The sequence below is a fragment of the Lampetra planeri genome, chromosome 9, assembly GCF_965212315.1.
Source record: "Lampetra planeri chromosome 9, kcLamPlan1.2.h2, whole genome shotgun sequence".
Taxonomy (NCBI): Eukaryota; Metazoa; Chordata; class Hyperoartia; order Petromyzontiformes; family Petromyzontidae; genus Lampetra; species Lampetra planeri.
Genome location: NC_136115.1, coordinates 13879644 through 13898090, shown reverse-complemented (window position 1 = coordinate 13898090; position 18447 = coordinate 13879644). Strand labels below are relative to the sequence as shown.

The window sequence follows — 18447 nt, the reverse complement described above, 5'->3', positions numbered from 1 at the left end:
TATGGAATTGTTTAGGAATTTAAACGGATTAGAAAATAGTAAGCACACAAAAGACATGTCGATGGGACCATTTTGCCAGTATCAATAACATTTATGGCATAACACAGGTGTTATAATACCATATAGACACACACGTCTGTGTCCATGCATGAGCATACAACGTTTAGATCACCAGCCTAAAGGTTTTAATCCAATGTTTTCCAGCAAAGAGTTTGGTGATTCCACAGTAACGGAGTGAGAATATCAAATGCAGTTACATCAGAGATGTTTTACTAAATTGTTGCACGATGGGGTTTCATCCAGCAGTGGATTGGCAAAACAGGTGAAGCATGTTTCGCATCAACCTGCTATGAAAGAAAATGACAAAACGAAAACCCCCGATTCCCTTTACATTTTGTGAAGGTCAGATTCCATGCCCTGTTCTATAATGAATTTAATTGATTTAAAAACAACAGACAATATGCATCCTCATATTTGATTATTGCTATGTATTTGTTAAAACATGAAAGCCCTGGTACCGGTTTCGAATCCCCAAAAAATCCGAAAACTGGGGAGCTCTGCTCTACTGGACATCTGTGAAAATGAGCTATATAGCTCATCGGATTCCTTCAGTACTAATACACATTCTGATTCCAGCCCCATCATAATATCGTGACCATTTAAACACAAAACTGCCGAGCAGAGAGCTTATTTTCTCTATGAACATTCTCATGGTTGGTATGTGAATAACATCCACAGACATAGCGAGAAGTTTACACACATACTGGATGTAATGTGAAATGAAATCTGCCCTACTCATGGGTTAGCGAGGTTGTCTAATAGCAAGCGTCCTTCACTGCTCTTGCTCGGGTCAACGCCACGCGCGGTGGGGGTCGTGACAAGGGGGCGTTGTCCGTTTCGTGCTCGCAGCCAATGGCAGGAGGGGGTGGTGTCCGCCTTGTTTGCCTGCGGGGAACCCGGTAGTGGGTGCCACGTGGTCTCGCCAGCCCCACGTGTTGACAGAATTGTTTCGGCAGTGGCAATGTTTGCTAGTACGCGTTGGTCAGTAAGCAACTTTGCGATATTATTTATAGACTGATGTGATATAATGTAAGGGAGATGTTACAGCCCCGTTTCCGTCCACTGCTGGATAGAGAGTCCTCCACCCGCTCCAAGTTGGTCATGAGGATTGTTTGACCAGACTTTGCTGGTCACTGCAGGTTTGGGGACTGCAGGACGAGTTCAGAGATTACTCGCCACTGATGTTTTAGACTTGGCCAGGAATTTAACCGGTTTTATAGCGCAGTACACAGACTACAGTTTAACGGTTCCCCATGTGATAGGGTATTATACTGTGGACATGTTTAATGTTTGCAGGGCCAGACCTGTTTGTGTTTGTGTGCCATTACCTTTAATATAATTTTGTGAGCCGAAATGCGACGTTTTAACTGCGGTACTTCTACAAGTTTGTCAACCCTGTCAATGTAAGCCGCAGGCTGTCAACTTTCAAACTTTTACCGCATGCTGATTTTCAAAGCTAATGATACTGCATGATACTTTTTTTTTTATCAGACAATCGGCAAGCACGTTATTTGGACGTTATCGTCCCTCCAACCAGCCAGTAAAACTTGTTCAAAAAAAAAATACTATATTATATAGCAAGGTTGGCTACGTTCGGTGAGAAAGTAGTTCAACATATGAAGTATGGTGAAACCCCAACGTCTCCACCTCCCCACCCCTGAGTGACCTCTCGCGCGTGACAGCCCTCAGGCCCCCCACCCCCACATGCCTGCCCCCCAGTCGCCCTCCACCCGCACCTGCCTCCTTGCCCCCCCCCACGCACCCACCACCCGCGCTTACCCTCGGTGCCCCCCCCCACTCTCTGCACACCCCCTCCCCTATACGTGCTGTGTTTCGCATGGTCTCCAGCCAGACGGGTGGCGTGCTGGGGTGGGTAGCCAGACAGTCAGCCAGCCAGCCAGCAAGCCAGCCAGCAAAACTTCTAAAATTGTACTAACTTATTTTACCAGGTAAGCCCCGCGAAGCTAAGTAGCTTTTTTTCAGAAGCGACCTAGCCACAAATGATAGCCCAAAGAAAGTGGCTCTTGTGGAAATGTATCCCAGCCAAATACTCTTTAAGTGCGTTTCTAAATATAATATGAATCCGATGCAAAATGTTTCTTTGAAAATTTTTATTTAAACACAGTTGCCGAGCACAGACCAAAACGCCCAAAACGCCAAGCAGCCAGCAACAAACATCACCTTTGAAGTTGTTTTAGATAAGATATACAGGCAGACCTCGCTTAGCGCTCTTGATGCGTTCCTGGAGAAGTGAGCGCTAATCGAATCAGTGCTAAAAGAGGTCATTATACCGTTGTAAAGATGGGGATGCATTCCCGACAGCAGCATTATTAATTTAGCATGAGCAACATATTATGGGGCTTCATTGGGGTATCGGTAATAGCGCTAATATTTCAGATGGGAAACAATATTTCATAAGTAAAAATATTTATGTATTATTACAACATTCATATTATGTATTGTAACCACAAGGCCATTCTATTCCTACAAGGCAGCGGTGGGAGATGGGGTTGGAGGAGCTTCTGCTGCACTCCCAATCTGCGTCATTCTCAGAGAAGAGATCCAGGACCTCCGTGGTCTTCATAATGCCCTCGGTCTACATTTCTGTGGTGAGGTTTCTTTCAGTTGGAGCCTGAGAGTCTATACTGGTTCCGTGGGTTCCCACCTGACTCAACGATTATACTGTAAATATTGAAAAAGTTCGATAAAAAATGTTTTATTTGTGACTACAAATAGTGATAATCGAACCTCGGGGGGGGGGTGGGTCTGTTTGGCTCAGCGTTTGTCGCTCTCATTGGTCGAACGACTGATGGGGGTTGGGGCATTTCCTTGCCCAGCGCTGCTGCATGTTCTCACTCGTAAGCACTTTATAATATTTTGAGTTTCTTCATTTGTTTTAGTAAACAACAAAATCCAGGACGTAGAGCGCTTCAACGAATCGGCGTGTAATGTGTTTCTCGAACTGAGCAAGGTTGTAGCTGATGGGACGGAATTACAAAGTGGGGCAGTGTAAGAAAAGCAGGATAAATGTTTTAACCTGCAGTACTGTGGTTGGACGCAGTACGGACTAGAAATGATAGTTTCAGTCGACCGAGTCATCGGCATGGGTGGTATGCACTGCGTGGACTTGGCCACTGAGTTGTGCGGAGTTTGGAATTGATCCAACGTGCCGCGGGTTTTGCGCGAGAGAACGCCTCTCCATGATCAGCTCGTGTCACACGAGGTGGGGGGGTAGAGGAGAACACAGACACCGCAGTGTTCATGAACGCCCCCCAATGCTCGTTGGCCGAGGGTCGGCCACTACCCCCTCAGACTCCAATCGGCAGCTCCCAAGTTGCGTCAGTTGTGTTCAGTTGAGCTCTGTCGTCTGTATGAACCTCACTGGAATTCAGTAACCGGCGATAACTCGTCACCGGCTTCGGTAATTCTGGTCACTGTGGCTACAATTAGAATTTTTTTGAAAATTAAACGGAGACATTTTTTATTCTCATTTATCGTTCACTATGCGTCTTATGACCAGATTAAACGGGGTGCACCCACCCCATCTCGTCAGATCTCGGAAGCCAAGCAGGCTTGAGCCTGGATAGTGCTGGGACAGGTGACTGCCGTGCATAAAACACGTGGTGTAGGCTGCTGTACGCTTACATTGTCAGCAGAGAGCAGGAGAGAAACATGCTTTATTGTACTGTACTATGCTTCCAACGCCTATACTCTTCTTCACCTTCACGAACCTAAACTAACAAGCGTGGTGAAGTATGGTCACATCACCCCCACGATCCACACGACGTGGGGAGGCCCTCATCCAGCAGTGGATTGACAAAGGGCTGTATATTTTTATAATAAGTAATAATTGTTTTGCTCGGTGGTTGGATATATTTGTAAAGGAGACACGAGCTGACAATTTTGAAACAAGCTTTTAAATGTGGGCAGTACAATACAGGATTAATATAATATTACATTGCTATTTACGAGTGAGAGGGTATACATCGGTGGCAATTTAGTGATATCTGAATCCATCTTTACTCTTCTTCGTGAACTCGCGCTGACGAGAGTGGTGAAGTATGGTCATACATTCCCCATGACCAACGTGCCGTGGGGAGGCCTTCAACAATGGATGCTAAAAGAGGGCTGAAAATTGTCCTGGACTTTAGCGGTATACATTTTTAAAAGAAGCGTTATTTTGTTTCCAAACAATGTTTGGCTCGAATAAGCTCCTCAAAATGCAAATTGGAAGCCCAGTAGATGTGTTCTAAAGAAGGGTAATTTCTGAAAAGATTTTAGCCAAAGCTGTGGACAAATAGTATGTGCTGGGTGCGTGCAAGTTATCTCATGATAACTCATTAAACTGGCAAACTGGGTCAAGAATTGGCACGTGTGGAATTTTCAGGATGGACTCGTTTAAAATTAGTTTATTTTGCAAACAGTGATAAGTGCTCGGCGAGTAAATAATCCGTAAATTGTTTCAAGCAGCCCAATAAAATAGAGGAAAGAGCATAATAAAATGGACCTTTTGTCGTTGGACTCCCTAGGATATTGATCTGTTCTTGCAGTAGACAAAACATACTACAGTTGTGGACCAGGAAACTCAAGGCTTCCTTAATCTGGCTCCCCCACACAGTAAATTATAGAATGTAAAAAAAACAAATCCGTGTTCACATTGTTCGTACATTGGCTTAACACGTAGGCTTTCGTGACCAATATGCAGGGGTTGTTTGGTTGTAATTACCGACGAAACGTCGTACTCGAATTGTAAGTGTTGTGCGCTTACTCTCCAACACACCAGTGTGCTGAACTAGTAACCCATTGGCATGTTGTGTTACATTACAAACCTTACTAATTGGCTGTCGGCTGGTGGCGGGTTTAACGACACATATTTACGCGATCTAACTTAAAAAAAAACTCATATTGATATTGTTCGCTGTAAGCTGGCTGGATGCTACTATGGTCCATCGGTATGTGTAGAAATTAGCTGATGGGATGAGGTACCTGCAGCCCGTGACTTCACTTCATCCGGCCACAAGAGGTCTGTTACTTCGAAACGACTCAAAACATTAACAAGCGGGCTATATTTCATATCTCCGTCACCACGTAAAAAATATAAACATTTCTTACACAGCCAATCAGCTGCACAGATTTCTGGGAGTGTGTAATTCCAGCAGCATGGATTCAAGACAAGCAATCTCTGGACCGGTTTCAACGCACATTGTCTCATGAGTAGAGTCAGGCTTATTCTTGTTTCTTTCGGTAAAGTCACGTAGAAGGGAAATAATAAAATAATATAAATATTAAGCAATACATATTCTCACGACGTTTCGACTGCAACACAAGCAATCATCAGGTGTGAAATCCACAGAAAGAAAATTTGAAAAAAGTGGCCCCCGCTTGTGTTGCAGTCGAAACGTTGTGAGAATTTTTATTGTTTTATATTAATATTATTTTATTATTTCCCGTCTACGTGACTTCACCGAAAGAGCCAAGAATATGAATCCCTGCAGTCACGAAAGCTTTAAATCAAAATTTAGAGTCAGGCTTGCTTGAATCAAGGGTGAACTGCCGATCTTCCAAGCAAGGCGGGCGAGGACCCTGTCTTTACGCTATGGCGTCCTAGTTTTCAGCAAAATTAAATAACATGGAAAATGTTCTATTCTCCACAATGACGTGAATGATTATTTTGAGTTACGCAAACAATATAGTCAGCCACCAAGTTATTTGCGCTAATCAGGTTCTAAGGTGCAAAATAAGTTCATCATCCATAATACAGGTTTTTTGGGTTAGATCGCGTAAATATATAAATGTGCCGTTAAACCCGGCACCACCCGACACAGCCAATTTGTTAGGGTTGTCACGTAAACAGATCATGGCCAATTCGTCACTAGTACAGCACACCGGTGTGTTGGAGAGCCAAGCCACAACATTAACAATCTGAGTACAACGTTTTGCCAGTAATTACAACTAACTTCATCAGGCGACACATATATTTATGCGATCTAACCCAAAAAGCCTGTATTATGTATGATATTGGTCGCGAAAGCCTATGCGTTAAACTAAGTTCAACTAACATGCATGTACTCGAGTTGAAATATTTTCCAGTCGGCCATACTGCTGCTAATTTTAACACGCTCGGTCAATTCTCTCAGTGCTTGGGCCTTTGCAGTGACAGAAGTGACGAAGGTGCATGTTAAAGCGTTTCACTCAACAAGTATCGGAAAGTCCTATCTCGCCATCGATTGGGATAAGGTTCCCCACCGCTGCTTTACGAGGGCGTTTCCAAATATTTCTCCGAGCTATTTGACGAGTCGACTTGACCATAGCGCAACGTTTTGTTTCCAAGGGAACATCTTTTTTCCACTCATCATTCCACTCTCCTGCGCCGCTACGATCGCATGGATGCTCTCTGGTCATTACTCATGTCGCGTGATTAATCGTGGGCTCCCGAGGGACGACGGGTGCGGTCAAAATGCAAGTTTGGTGTAATCAAGGAGGTGTAGCACTGATATATATATTTTTTATTATGTGTCAGGAAACTGGCTTGCCGGCGGTTTATTTTTCGTTCTTTTGAACGCGTAAAATTATCGTAAACATTATTTTGTTTCCAGTTGGCACCACTGAAGCTGAGACTGGTTTCTGTTTCCTGGCAGGATGTTCAGAACCTGGCAAGCGGGGGGGTTCCTTTGGACCTTTTTGTGCTGCCAGCCTCATCTGCCCACAATGCCGCTACAACCGCTGCATCTCTCAACAAGTGGAACGTTTGCGTCACAGCATTGTCAACGTACTCGCATGGGTTTTTAACGTTATAAAAAAAAACATCAGAAATACCTCATGCTTTTTAATTTACTCCCCCCTTTTTTACATACAACAATCGATCAATTGTACACTTGAAAGTCTGGGAGCGAATTGTTAATTGTGTGGACTGTTACAATAGAGTGGGGATCCGCTGCCAAAATGAAATATGACAGTGCTGACCGTTGCAAACCCCGAAACAAATAAAGCAACCGCTGCAAACAATAGCACCGTTGAGATACTCGATGCCAGATATATTTCGTGGATACTCCCCTCTCATGCAAATTCACATCACTGTATATATCGCTCTTCCAATATGGATGTAATGAGTTCCTTCAAAGGATTATTTTAACAAGATGGGATTCCAATGCGGGGATAACAATTGCTAATCATGGAAGGCGTAGGCTTAAACTACACTTGAAAGATCAATATCTTCAAAACGTCGTGTGAAACTCTGGAGATTAAATGAATACCGTTGGAGAATCTCTCCTTACCGATACTTGCTTAGATATTAAAACGTAGTGTGAGCGGCCCACCAATGTGAGAGCTCCCAAACCTTTTCCAACGCAACGTAAAGTGTTTGTGTGAAATTATCGAGAAATGAGCACCAGCGGGTCACGCCGAGTGAGGAGGGTGCACGTGTTCGTGGGTGCCCCCATCGTTAACCCCGATTGTTGTGACATGAGGAACAACGTGTCGGGGTCGTCAAGACCTCCAACGGGCTTCCAGGAATTCCTGTGCACTTGGCAAAAATCCACTTCGCAGCTCCTGCTAAAATCCACCTCCAGTGGCAGTGGCCGCGGTGATGGCAGGATTCCAATGTCGGCCTCTACAGCGGGAAGCGGCACGACCGAGCAAAGGGTGGACCGCGATTGTGAGGATGAGGGCGAGCCTTGCGTGATGGACCGCTCCCAAGAACTCTTCGACCTGCAGCCGTCTCTGCAGGAGTACTTTGACAGCACGTTCCCCGGGCCGTGCGACGATTTGACCTTCGGCAGCGCCGCTGCTGCCAACCATCACAAGTGGTTCACGAATCCAACGGCGAGGACGTTGCAGGCTTCGGGGAGCCTCGCAAGCCAGTCCTCCGCCGACGACTATTCCCAAGTAACCTTTCCTTCCCTTCTGACTCAGCAGCCGCCACTGGTTGCGGCGTCGGCCTCGGACCGGCTGCCGTCACCTCCTTCATTGGCAAAATGGAACGAGGAGCCCGGCGGCGGCGGTGGCGCCGGCACCGTCTGCGAGGAGCACCGGCGCGGTCGCCCCAGTGGCCGCGACGTCGCGTTCAAGCGCAGCCTCGGTGCCGATGCCACGGAGCTCGGGCGCACCTCGTGCAGCTTTGGCCTAGAGGAGCTAAGTTTCGAAGCGTTTGGATCGGGGGTTCTGTGCTCACAGGTCGTGCCGCCGACCCCTGTGGCGCTCGAGAAGCGCGGCGGAAAGGCGGCTCGGTTGAAACAACACTTCGTTAGGAAGAGGAAGTTGGAACAAGAGGTCAGAGGTCACGGCAAAGCCCTCAGAGGTGAAAATAACAAATTGGCGAATTGTGCAAATGAGAAAGATGCTTCCGTAATTTTGAGTGGAAATGAGAAATGTGAGGTGGAAGCATCCCACCCTTTAACCCAACCCCCTTCTATTGTTGAAACGAAATATGCTATGGGGGGAGCAGGGGAAATTTTATCAGAAAATCCACAAACACCAATGCTGCCTTTGCCTGAAATCAATGAGTGTGAGCTTGCAAGTCAAGCCCATTGGGTCGAAGAGGCGGTTTCAGCCACGGACCCAAAAACCGAACGGCCAAGAGATGGCGATGACAGTGAAGCACGGGCGCCGGCGCCGATTGTCTCCGACCTGGGGAGGCTGCAGCAGCAGCAGGAGAGGGCGACTCGGCTGCGGCGCGGCGACCCTCAAATGCGCGCCGTCCACACCACCCCGCTCGCCGACTGCACCGGTGGCGGCGGCCGTGGCGGTCCCGGCAACGGCCGCAGCGGCAGCTCGGGCGCGAAGCGGCGGAACGTGCTGGTGGCCATGCTGGCCTGTCTGCCGGTGCAAGACGTGCGAGTGAAGAGGGGCGCCCTGGCGGGCTGCTCCGTGCCGGTGGCGGGCGTGGTGGCCACGGACCAGTCGTTGGTGAGCGCCAAGGTGGTGATGTGGAGACTGGCGGCGTTCTGGGCCCTCCTGCTGGTGCCGGGCGACGTCGTCGTGCTCACAGGTAACGTGGCAGCGGGGGGGGGGGGGAAGGGGGTTGCGACGGGCGACTGCCAAGGTGTACGATGCGGCGGCCGGTGGTGGCTTTCTCGTGAATGCGGTCGACATGTCTCCCTGTTCAGATGAGCGACGGAGACGGTGCTCATCTCTGGCGTATCTGAGCCATTTGCAGAAATGACATTCGCATAGGAGCGAACAATACTAATTTTATTAACAATTGGAAGGATCAATGTCTCAGCACCCTCGATTGGGCTTGAGCAGAAACCATCTCCTTGTGAGTTGAGCGCTTGAACCGCAGTGCTATGTGACCGCATGTCAAACTGAAATTATTGTGAAGCCTTGGAGTCAAGGTTGTAATTTTAAAAAGTGTATACTGGGGAGAGATGGGGACGAGGCCATGAGGGGTGAAAATTCCGTGGTGATTTTATTGAAAGCCTTGGCTTTGGTCACCAAATATTTCAATTCGTATCATCAAATAGATTGCGACACCTATCGACTGGAGCATTGGCTGACCGGCAGATTCCTCATTCAGCCGGATGTTCTCTTGAACCGATGAGCTCTTTTTTTAGAGGTGACCGAGCCACACATGGTCGCTCATGAAAGTGGCCTATATCATCATATGTGGGAATTTATAGTCGCAGCCAAATCATCTAAGCGCATGTTTCTATATGTGGAAGGACAAACCGTAGGAACCCTGAGAAAATTCCACGTGACCCAGGAAGAAAACATGGACAAATATACAATATTCATTGTACAATATCCAAATGTACAATATCCAGGCATTGTCAGGGTCGGAATCGAACCCAAGACCCCCTGCATACCATGCGAGGGAGATAACATCTCCTCGCCACTACGGCACCCCATTAGAAGAAAATAAGTCAAGGCGGGTCGGTGGCTCAGAGGGCCAATGCACCGCCAGTGCACTGATGCAGCACCACTGACATTCCTCGACGCCACCCATGATTCAACTAGAATCTCAAGGACAACAAGTTGATGGTTGCAGCTCGGTCACCAATGGCTGTACAAAAACATCTGAAAATAGAAATGTCGAAAGGCAGCAGTGTCAAATGTGTGTGCCGACTGCCGAGTGTGCGTACAGAGGCCTGTTGAAGTGACCCACAAAGGTAGTTCTTGTGACATGATTTTTCCGGGGTTGTTTTCTCACCATCCCAAGGTGGGGCACTGCTCTCTGTGAGCGGGAAAACGTCTTTGTCTCGTGACGCGTGACGCAGGTAGACAACACAATTCAAATTGGGGACAAAGCAGAAAATAACCATGAGGAAAATAGTTCACGCGGTACATTGCCCTGCCGCTCCAATGCCGGTATACGTTGTGTGCAGATGAGGATGATAAACAGCTGTCCCGGGCCTTGGAAAGAGCCCAGCATTGTCTGTGAGAATCCTGCTTCCTGTTTACAGGGTGGGGGTGGGGGGGCAGTAGGAATAACAAGCAGTCTACTTGCAATGAACATTTAAACTAATCTAAAACATTATTTTACCAGGTAAGGCCCACTGAGCTATGCAGCTCTTTTTCACAAGTGACCTGGCCACAGATGATAGCTCAACGAAGTTTGGTTATCGTCATGTGGATATTTATTGCAGCCAAATACTCTCAAAGCATGATTCTAAACATGGAGGGGAAATAACAGGGGACCCGGAGAAAAATCCACGTGACCAAGGGGAGAACATGCAAACCCCAAATACACAAGCGTCAGCGTCGGGATCAAACCCACGTCCTCCTCCATACCAGACGAGGGAGTAAATATCTCGCTGCCGCGCCGCATTAGAAACGGTCACAAAATCGAAACTTTCTCTTGCACTCCGTGCTTTTCTAAAAGGTGGTCAGTAACTGCTGAGCACGTTGGTCAAGAATAATTACGGGAGTGTCCGACGAGATACGTCCAACTGTGAGATGGAGCGATGAAATCATCGCGTGTGCAGGTGCCAGGTGGATTGGGGGGAGGCCTTCATCCAGCACTAGATGGATTGACCATGGCTGCTGCTGATGATTATGGTGTGAAGCCAAATGACCTAACTTTTTTGGGGTGAACAACAATGGTGTCAAAAATGCAGCTTGAGTTATTTAACCGTTTTGTTCCCCTATCGTTTCTGTTGATTGTCCCACCGAGGGGGCACTGTGTAAACGTTCCCACAGATACAAAGAGGCCCTGCATAACTCTTGCACGGCCCCGAATAACAAACTGTGGGTGGGGGGCATTGTGCGGCACGGCACTAGCTCGCCGTACCAGGCTACGCCACCCCGCCGTTTCCAAGCCTTCCTTCCATTATTTTACGCCCGTCCAAGAACAACCGCACCCACGGCACTGGCGGGGGTGGGTTTTTTTGTGTGTTTTACACGAGGAATGTTTTCCAAAAACACTGGAGCCGCAGTCAAGTAATTGTTGTGTGCTGTACGTGTGTATGTTGAACTTCTTTCGCACCGTACGCAGACGACCGTGCTCGATTGTGTGCTCGCGATCGATAGCCGGTTATGGCTCCGGTGAGACGACGTGTGTGCCCCTCTTTGCGTGTGTTTTTTAATGATTAAACTCCCCCCCAAAAAAGTACAATTGGACATGTCACAGCAGGTGAGATATCTCCTCATCGGCGTCTTCCTTCTTGAGGCACGTTTTGTATGAAACTGTATCGATTTACAACAACAACTCCAACACGCTCGTCAATAACACTGTTAAATAGGTGATAGTTCGAGCAATTGCCCTTCTTCATAGCACATTTTTTCTAAATTATTTACTTGCTATGAAGACAAGCCATTGCCCAAAACGTCACCTATTATATATTTTTTTCCATTTAAGCCCACAGTTTATTGTGGGGAGCGGTGGTGTAGCGGTTAGCGCGCTGCGCTATGATCTTGGAGACACGGGTTCGATTCCCGCTCACGGCCAACACCAGTGAAGATTATCTGAACCGATCCTGGGCCTCCTCTAGGTCGACTCAGCCTGAAATGAGTACCTGGTGCGGTGTGTAAACATTGCCACTGGGGAGACAAAGGTGGTCGGGCGTGGCGCTGGCCACCCACCCCCTCGTGTACCGTTCCGGCCTTCATAGGTGCTCGCTAACAGCACTTGCCCCTACAGTCTGTTAAGGCTATACAGGGGATCTTTATCTATCTCTCCGACGCATATTCTGGGTGTATCGTGAGGTGTTTGTTGAGCACGATGTCCCGATGCTGCACTGCACGTGCTGGTGGGAGCCTCCGTACGTCACAGCAGGGGCTCGACGTTGAAGAAGCTGCCACCACGCGGAGCGAAACGTCGGACTTCACGCCGAACAACGCGCGGTACAACCACAAAAAGGAAGAGCGGAGCTCTTGCATTGGTGCAGTATGTTGCCTTCCATTCAGTAAGTTCAGTTTTCCAAAAGCACTACAGCCTGATTATCATCTTTTTAAACGTGGGCGTTGATACGGAAAATGGAACAAAAGCTGGAAAGCATTGAGAGGCGCGTGCTTGGAATCACGTTTAAAAGACAGGTAGCGAGATGTTAACTACCTCGCCTGGTATACAGGAGGTCGTGGGTTCGATCCTGACCCTGACGGCTATATATTTTGAGTTTGCGGTGTCTCTCTCCCCATGGTCGTGTGGATTTTTCTCCGGGTCCTCGGGTTTTTCCCCTCTCCATTTAGAAACATGCGTTTACAGTACGATAATGATGCATTTACAGTATTTGGCTCCTTCTGTCTCATGTTCACATGATAAAAAGCCACTTCGTTGAGCTATCATTTGTGGCTTCTGAAAAGAGCTATATGCCTCAGTGTGGGCCTTGCCTGGGAAAATTTTTATATTGTTAATAGAGTAGAAACAAATGGAATAGAGAAGTTAAATGAATAAAAGGAATTGGAATTGACTGTTAATGACAGGAAGTGGGCTTGGACAGCACACTTTCGCTAGAAGGGATGATGATGATAGCCAGGAGTCGAGACGAACGATGGAGCTGCAGCCGAAGGAGGGAGCGTGCTTGAGATGACATCTAGCTGCTGGGGCCGCCCCACCGATGTGCATTGCGAGTGCCCCCCCCGAGCATGCGTGAGATGTCTCCAGGAACTCCGGTTTCCTCCCACATTACCAAACAAACTCATCGATGGAATCGGCCAAGCACACAAATGCAGGCTCCTCCTGACAAAGAGTCTCGTGACTGAAGAGGAGGCTTTCCTGGGCAAGCGACTCTCGTCATTTTCATTGTTATTCCGGAGGGTGCCTTCCGTGTCCGCGGCCGTGTCACTTTCCAAAGCGGCGTACGGGAACCAAATGGATCTTTTAAATGTCAGCATCACCTTGCGACTGACAGAATCTCTGCTTATTTATGCTCCCATTGTGTTGCGCGTAAGTGTTTGCGGAACAGAACGTGTTGGTCGCGTGCCACGCGCATTCCCGGGCCCCTCCTTCCGCTGCGAGGAATTGTCTCCGGGATAGGAAAAATACGTTTTAAACTTTCTCCCTTTCCTGCCCCAACTGGGGTTGTGTTGGCACCGCAAATGCAGCAGCACCTCGCCGGCACGGCAGAAACAACGAATCACCCCCCCCCCCCTGCGGCGTTTCACCCGCTCGCTGCCCTCTCTCGGCAGAACGATGCAGAGGAACGGTGCGGAGAAACGGTGTGGCGGAATGATCCGGTGCCAGCGGTGGCATAGCTAACCGATCGAGCAGGCGGTGTAACTGCATTTTTATAAAGCGCCTTTCATCTTAAAGTATCTGAAAGCCAAGGACCTAAAAATTTTACTTACACTCACAAGTATAGATATAATCTAAGCGAAATAGAAAGCTGATAACAATATAAAACACTTTACTATCGAAATTCCAATAAAATGAACAACTATGATAAAAGCGAATAATAATAATAATTACAGAGTAATCCAATCAGACGAGATTTTTTTTCATTTTACAGGGAAAGTCTGCAGTACAAATAGGGGAGTTTTAAGACCGATTTGAAAAGTGAAACAGACTCGGAATCTCTTATAGACCGAGGAAGGGGATTTCACAATCGCGGAGCCTGGCTGCAGACGGCTCCGTGTCTCCCTTAGAACAACAATACCACAGTGTCCTGTCTTTGGACAGAGCCCATGCCAACCACGTTGCATCCGACTACGCACGGCATATTTCTGCGTTGAGTAACACCAACCCCTGCCAATGGAGTGCAGTGACTCTTGTTCCGTACGGTGGCCACAAGATTAGCTTTTTCTACACGCATGTGCTTTCTTTTGGGCGTGGATTTAATGGAATGTCCAGCTTCGTAAGAGAGAAGCTATTTAGTTGTGATTTGTAATGTAGCCTTTTGGGAGAAATCTGCCCAGCCCAAAAAACGTTTCCGTATTGTGATGAGAATAGCACCACTTGACTGACCAGTACGGACCAGCGTGGTGAAGTATGGTCACGCAACCTACACGACTCCCCACACTGGCATGGGGAGGCCTGCGTTCAAGCATATGAATTGGGTGCCATATAATATTGTCTTTACAGAATTATGCAGATTGTATACAGAATTATGCAGATTGTATTATCAATTTCGGCACCATAATTACAATTTTTATTTAATATTTAATATATTTATTTAATATTTTATTTAATATTTAATATTTTAATATTTTACTTTATACGGCACGGTACCCGCCCGAGCATATTGCCGCGTTGATTTCTGAACTCTACCTAATATAGCGCATTCATTACTCTGCCAGAACCTGCGTTGGCAAATCGGTCGCCCATCCAAGTGTAATCCACATCCAAATCCGTTTACCCAGCGAACGTAATGAAAATCCGAGGCTCAGTAAGTTAATTATATTATGCAACGGGCGTGTTTTCTTGCGGACATTAAATTCCGTACCGGTAAAATTCTCGTTTTGCATTTACAGCGACGGAATATGTTCGAAACTGATCACTGTGCCAGTATTACCACCTGCCCTGCCCACCAGCTGTGTCAGTATAACCCCATGCCCTGCGTGCCAGCCTGCCTTGTTTTCCGAGCATGACTTAATACCTATTTAAAAACAAAAGGAGTGGTTATTAATAAACACTATCCCAAGGGTTGCGTAAGAAAAGTTACGTAAAAAACAACAATGTACAAGAAGGTTTGAACGAACAAACAACGCTGAGTGAGTCACGGCAGTGGTGGTGGGGCACGGGTGCCCGCCCGTCCGTGCGCGTGTGTAGGAAGGAAGGGTTGTACCGCCGCCGCTTGCTGCTGCTGCTGCAACGGCTGCCGCTGCTCGCTAGCACGGCAGCGATAAAATTAAATTGAATGTCTCCGTTCCGGAAAGCGCAGGGCGGTGTTGCAGGCGGAATAGACGGCTTTCCACCCCAACAATAACACGCGGCCTGCAGTCGTGCGTTTCCTGCGCGCACACTTGCACGTGTGTGTGTGCGCGTGCAAGTGAGTGGCCGTGTGTGTGTGTGAGCGCACGTGCACACTTACACGCGTATACACGTGTGCGAACACGTGTAAGAGTGTGTATGCGTTCAAGTGAGTGGCCGTGCGTGTGTGTGCGTGTACACTTGTTTGACCAGGTGTGTGTGTGTACACGCGTTATTGTGTGTGAGCGTGTGTCTTTGGCCTGCCTGCTACGCATCCTGGGTTTATACCAGGCTTAATTGTGTGAGGAGCTCACAAATCCTTGAAAGATCTGGACACAGTCCCACCAGTCAGCTCCTCCGGCAGGCAAGGCTGCGTTGGCTAGATCATGTTGTTCGCATGCCCAACCACCGCATGCCCAAGCAGCATCTGTTTAGCCAGATAGAGGGGGATAAACGGGCACGACATGGGTTGGAGAGAAGATGGACTAATGTGGTATGGAAGGATGTGGAGCTCGGTGGACTTGCGAAGACTGGCACCAGTGGTGTCAAGATCGGCCTCTATGGAGGAGTCTCGTGAAGGACGCTACTGGGCATTGCCCTCCAACAACAACGGAGGGAAGAGGAGCGACGCCCACAACAACGAGTGGAGCACCGGGGGTAAAAATGCACCAAGTTAGCATAGTAGGGGGTACAGCTGGTGCATCTGCCAGTCATCAGCCAAGCCATGGCACCTGGGTCTGTCGCATGATATCCTGTCAGCGCGCCTTCGACACTTCACGTGGCCTCAAAGTGCACTTGGCCTGGCACAGGCACTTTGGTGACATCACCGTCACTATGTGGCGAATGGCGGGTATTTGCATTAGGCTTTGCACGTGTGTGTGTGTGTGTGTTAACATGATTGAGTGACGTGTGGAAGGCCAGCTGGCCTTCCACACTCTTGTGGGCTCAAAGTGCACCTTGTCTGGCACAACCCCCATGGTGTTGTGCTTCAGCAGGGTGATAGATGTGGAGGTGATGGTGATAGTAGTGGTGGTGGTAATGTTTGTGGTGTTCGTGAAGAACGTCGTGGTTGTGGAGGTAATAGTGGTTGTGGTTATTGTGAGTGTGGCGATGGCAGAGATTATAATCGCGGCGATGCTAGTAGTAGTGGGGAGCAGTATAGCGGTTAGTACGATGCGTTACGAACCCAGCGACCCGAGTTCGATTCCTGTTCACGACTAACACCAGTGATCATTACCTGAACCGGTCCTGGGCCTCCCCAAGGTCGACTCAGTCACAAATGAAGACCTGATGTGGTGTATAAACATCGCCACTTGAGAGACAAAGGCGGTCGGGCGTGGTGTTGACCACCCACCCCCTCGTGTACCGTGCCGGCCTTCATAGGTGCTCGCTCACAGTACTTTCCCCAAGTCTGTTAAGGCTACACGGGAGATCTTTGTCTTTTGGTAGAAGTAGGAGGAGTTAACAGGGTGGTAGTTGTGGAGGTTGTGATGGTGGTAATAGTGGCGCAGCTTTTGAGTGTGCAAGCGGTGCAACCGCAGGTGGGGCCCATGGTGCTGGAGGGTTGTGACCGTGGTGGTGGGGTTGGTTTTAGTGGTGGTGACAGTGATGGCAGTGCTATTGATGAGCTGCAGAGAGAAACTGGCACCCTCTGCTGTTCACGAGCGACATTCTCACGTCGGCTTTTGGCTTGAGACGTCCGAGGCTGCATGTGCACTCAGCACGTTGAGAACGCGCATTACCGCTCGTGAACACAGGTGCGCAAATGTTTATATATTTAAACGTATCATTTAGTGATGCTGCTGCTGCGTTGGCAGTGGGGCAGATGCACAATTACCAACAACAAAAACTCAACGCACTCATTAAGAGGAAAGAATATATAGTCGGCGACGTTTCGGGAAATGACCCAACTTCATGTTGTGCTATTAAGCGGGGCCATTGCCTGAAATGTCACCAATTATATATATTGCTTTCTTGAAGGCACTGTTGTTGACAAGTGCGTTGATATATAGATTATATATTTCCAGGGTAGCCCAAAAGTCAGGACGCATACTGCAAGGTTCTTTTTTATATTTACAGTTTGTTGGATTTCTTTTGCACCGTACATAGCCAACCTCGTGAACCGGAGGTAATGCTTGTGGGTTTGAGGCGAAGCAAATCGGGCAACGGTATTGATAACAAAGTGAAGACGTATTTGCGAGACCACGTAAAAGGGGTAGACATAAATGGGGGGTATTGCCGTACCGGTTTTTGCCAAAGCGTTAGCCAGACCCGATGGTGAATTATTTTATAGCTGCATCGTTATTACCTAATTGTGTTGTAAAACTTTCAAACCCGGCCAAGTTGCAGGTTCTTTGTGCCCAAGTGGTGAGATGTTAACTCCCTCGCCTGGTCTGCGGAAGGTTGTGGGTTTGATCCTGACCCTGAAGCCTGTATATTTGGAGCTTGTGGTGTCTCTCTCCCTGTGGTCGCGTGGATTTTGCTCCGGGTCCTCTGGTTTCACCCTCCACATTTAGAAAAATTAGTTTCAAGTATTTGGCTGCTATAAAGTTACACATGATAAGTCATTTCGTTGAACTGTCATTCGTGGTCCAGGTCACTTCTGAAAAAGAGCTATTTCGATCAGTGGGCCTTACATTGTAAAATAAAAAAATTATCGGTTAGTTTTTTGTATAAATGTCCCTTCCGTCGCCCCCCCCCCTCTCCGTTTCGCCTGCCCACTCCCCCCCCCCAGACGTTTGCCCCCATATGGACACGTGGAGGCAGGAGGAGGTACTGCAGCTGAGCCCAGCGAGCCGCATGCTCAAGCTTGGCCTGTGGCCACTGGTGCAAGCCTCCCACTGTGAGCAGCGCACACTCACACACATTCGCTGGTGCGACACACACAAGACAAAGGTCCCACCATGTAGCCTTGACAGACTGTTGGGGAAAGTGCTGTTTGTGAGTAGCACCGATGAAGGCCGGCACGGCATAGGAGGGGGTGGGTGGCCAGCACCACGACCGTGACCACCTTTGTTTCCCCAGTGCTGATGTTTACACACTGCACCAGATACTCATTTGAGGTTGAGGCGACCTAGGAGAGACCCAGTACCGGTTTTGATAAT

General features: G+C 48.2%; 1 protein-coding gene across 4 annotated transcripts in view; it reads left to right on the top strand.

Annotated features, from left to right (window-relative positions):
* The window catches only part of SHLD2 (shieldin complex subunit 2), a 43605-nt gene that overhangs the window by 1083 nt on the left and 24075 nt on the right, over positions 1-18447 (top strand). For 2 of the 4 annotated variants that reach the window (XM_078597705.1, XM_078597706.1), the window contains exons 3-5: positions 2552-2669; positions 6699-9046; positions 18078-18185. In XM_078597705.1, the coding sequence (XP_078453831.1) occupies positions 7441-9046; positions 18078-18185 (1714 nt within the window). In that variant the 5' untranslated portion in view covers positions 2552-2669; positions 6699-7440. Of the gene's footprint in view, positions 1-936; positions 1042-2551; positions 2670-6698; positions 9047-18077; positions 18186-18447 lie in introns of those variants that run through there. The other 2 variants (XM_078597707.1, XM_078597708.1) reach the window with 2 other exon arrangements.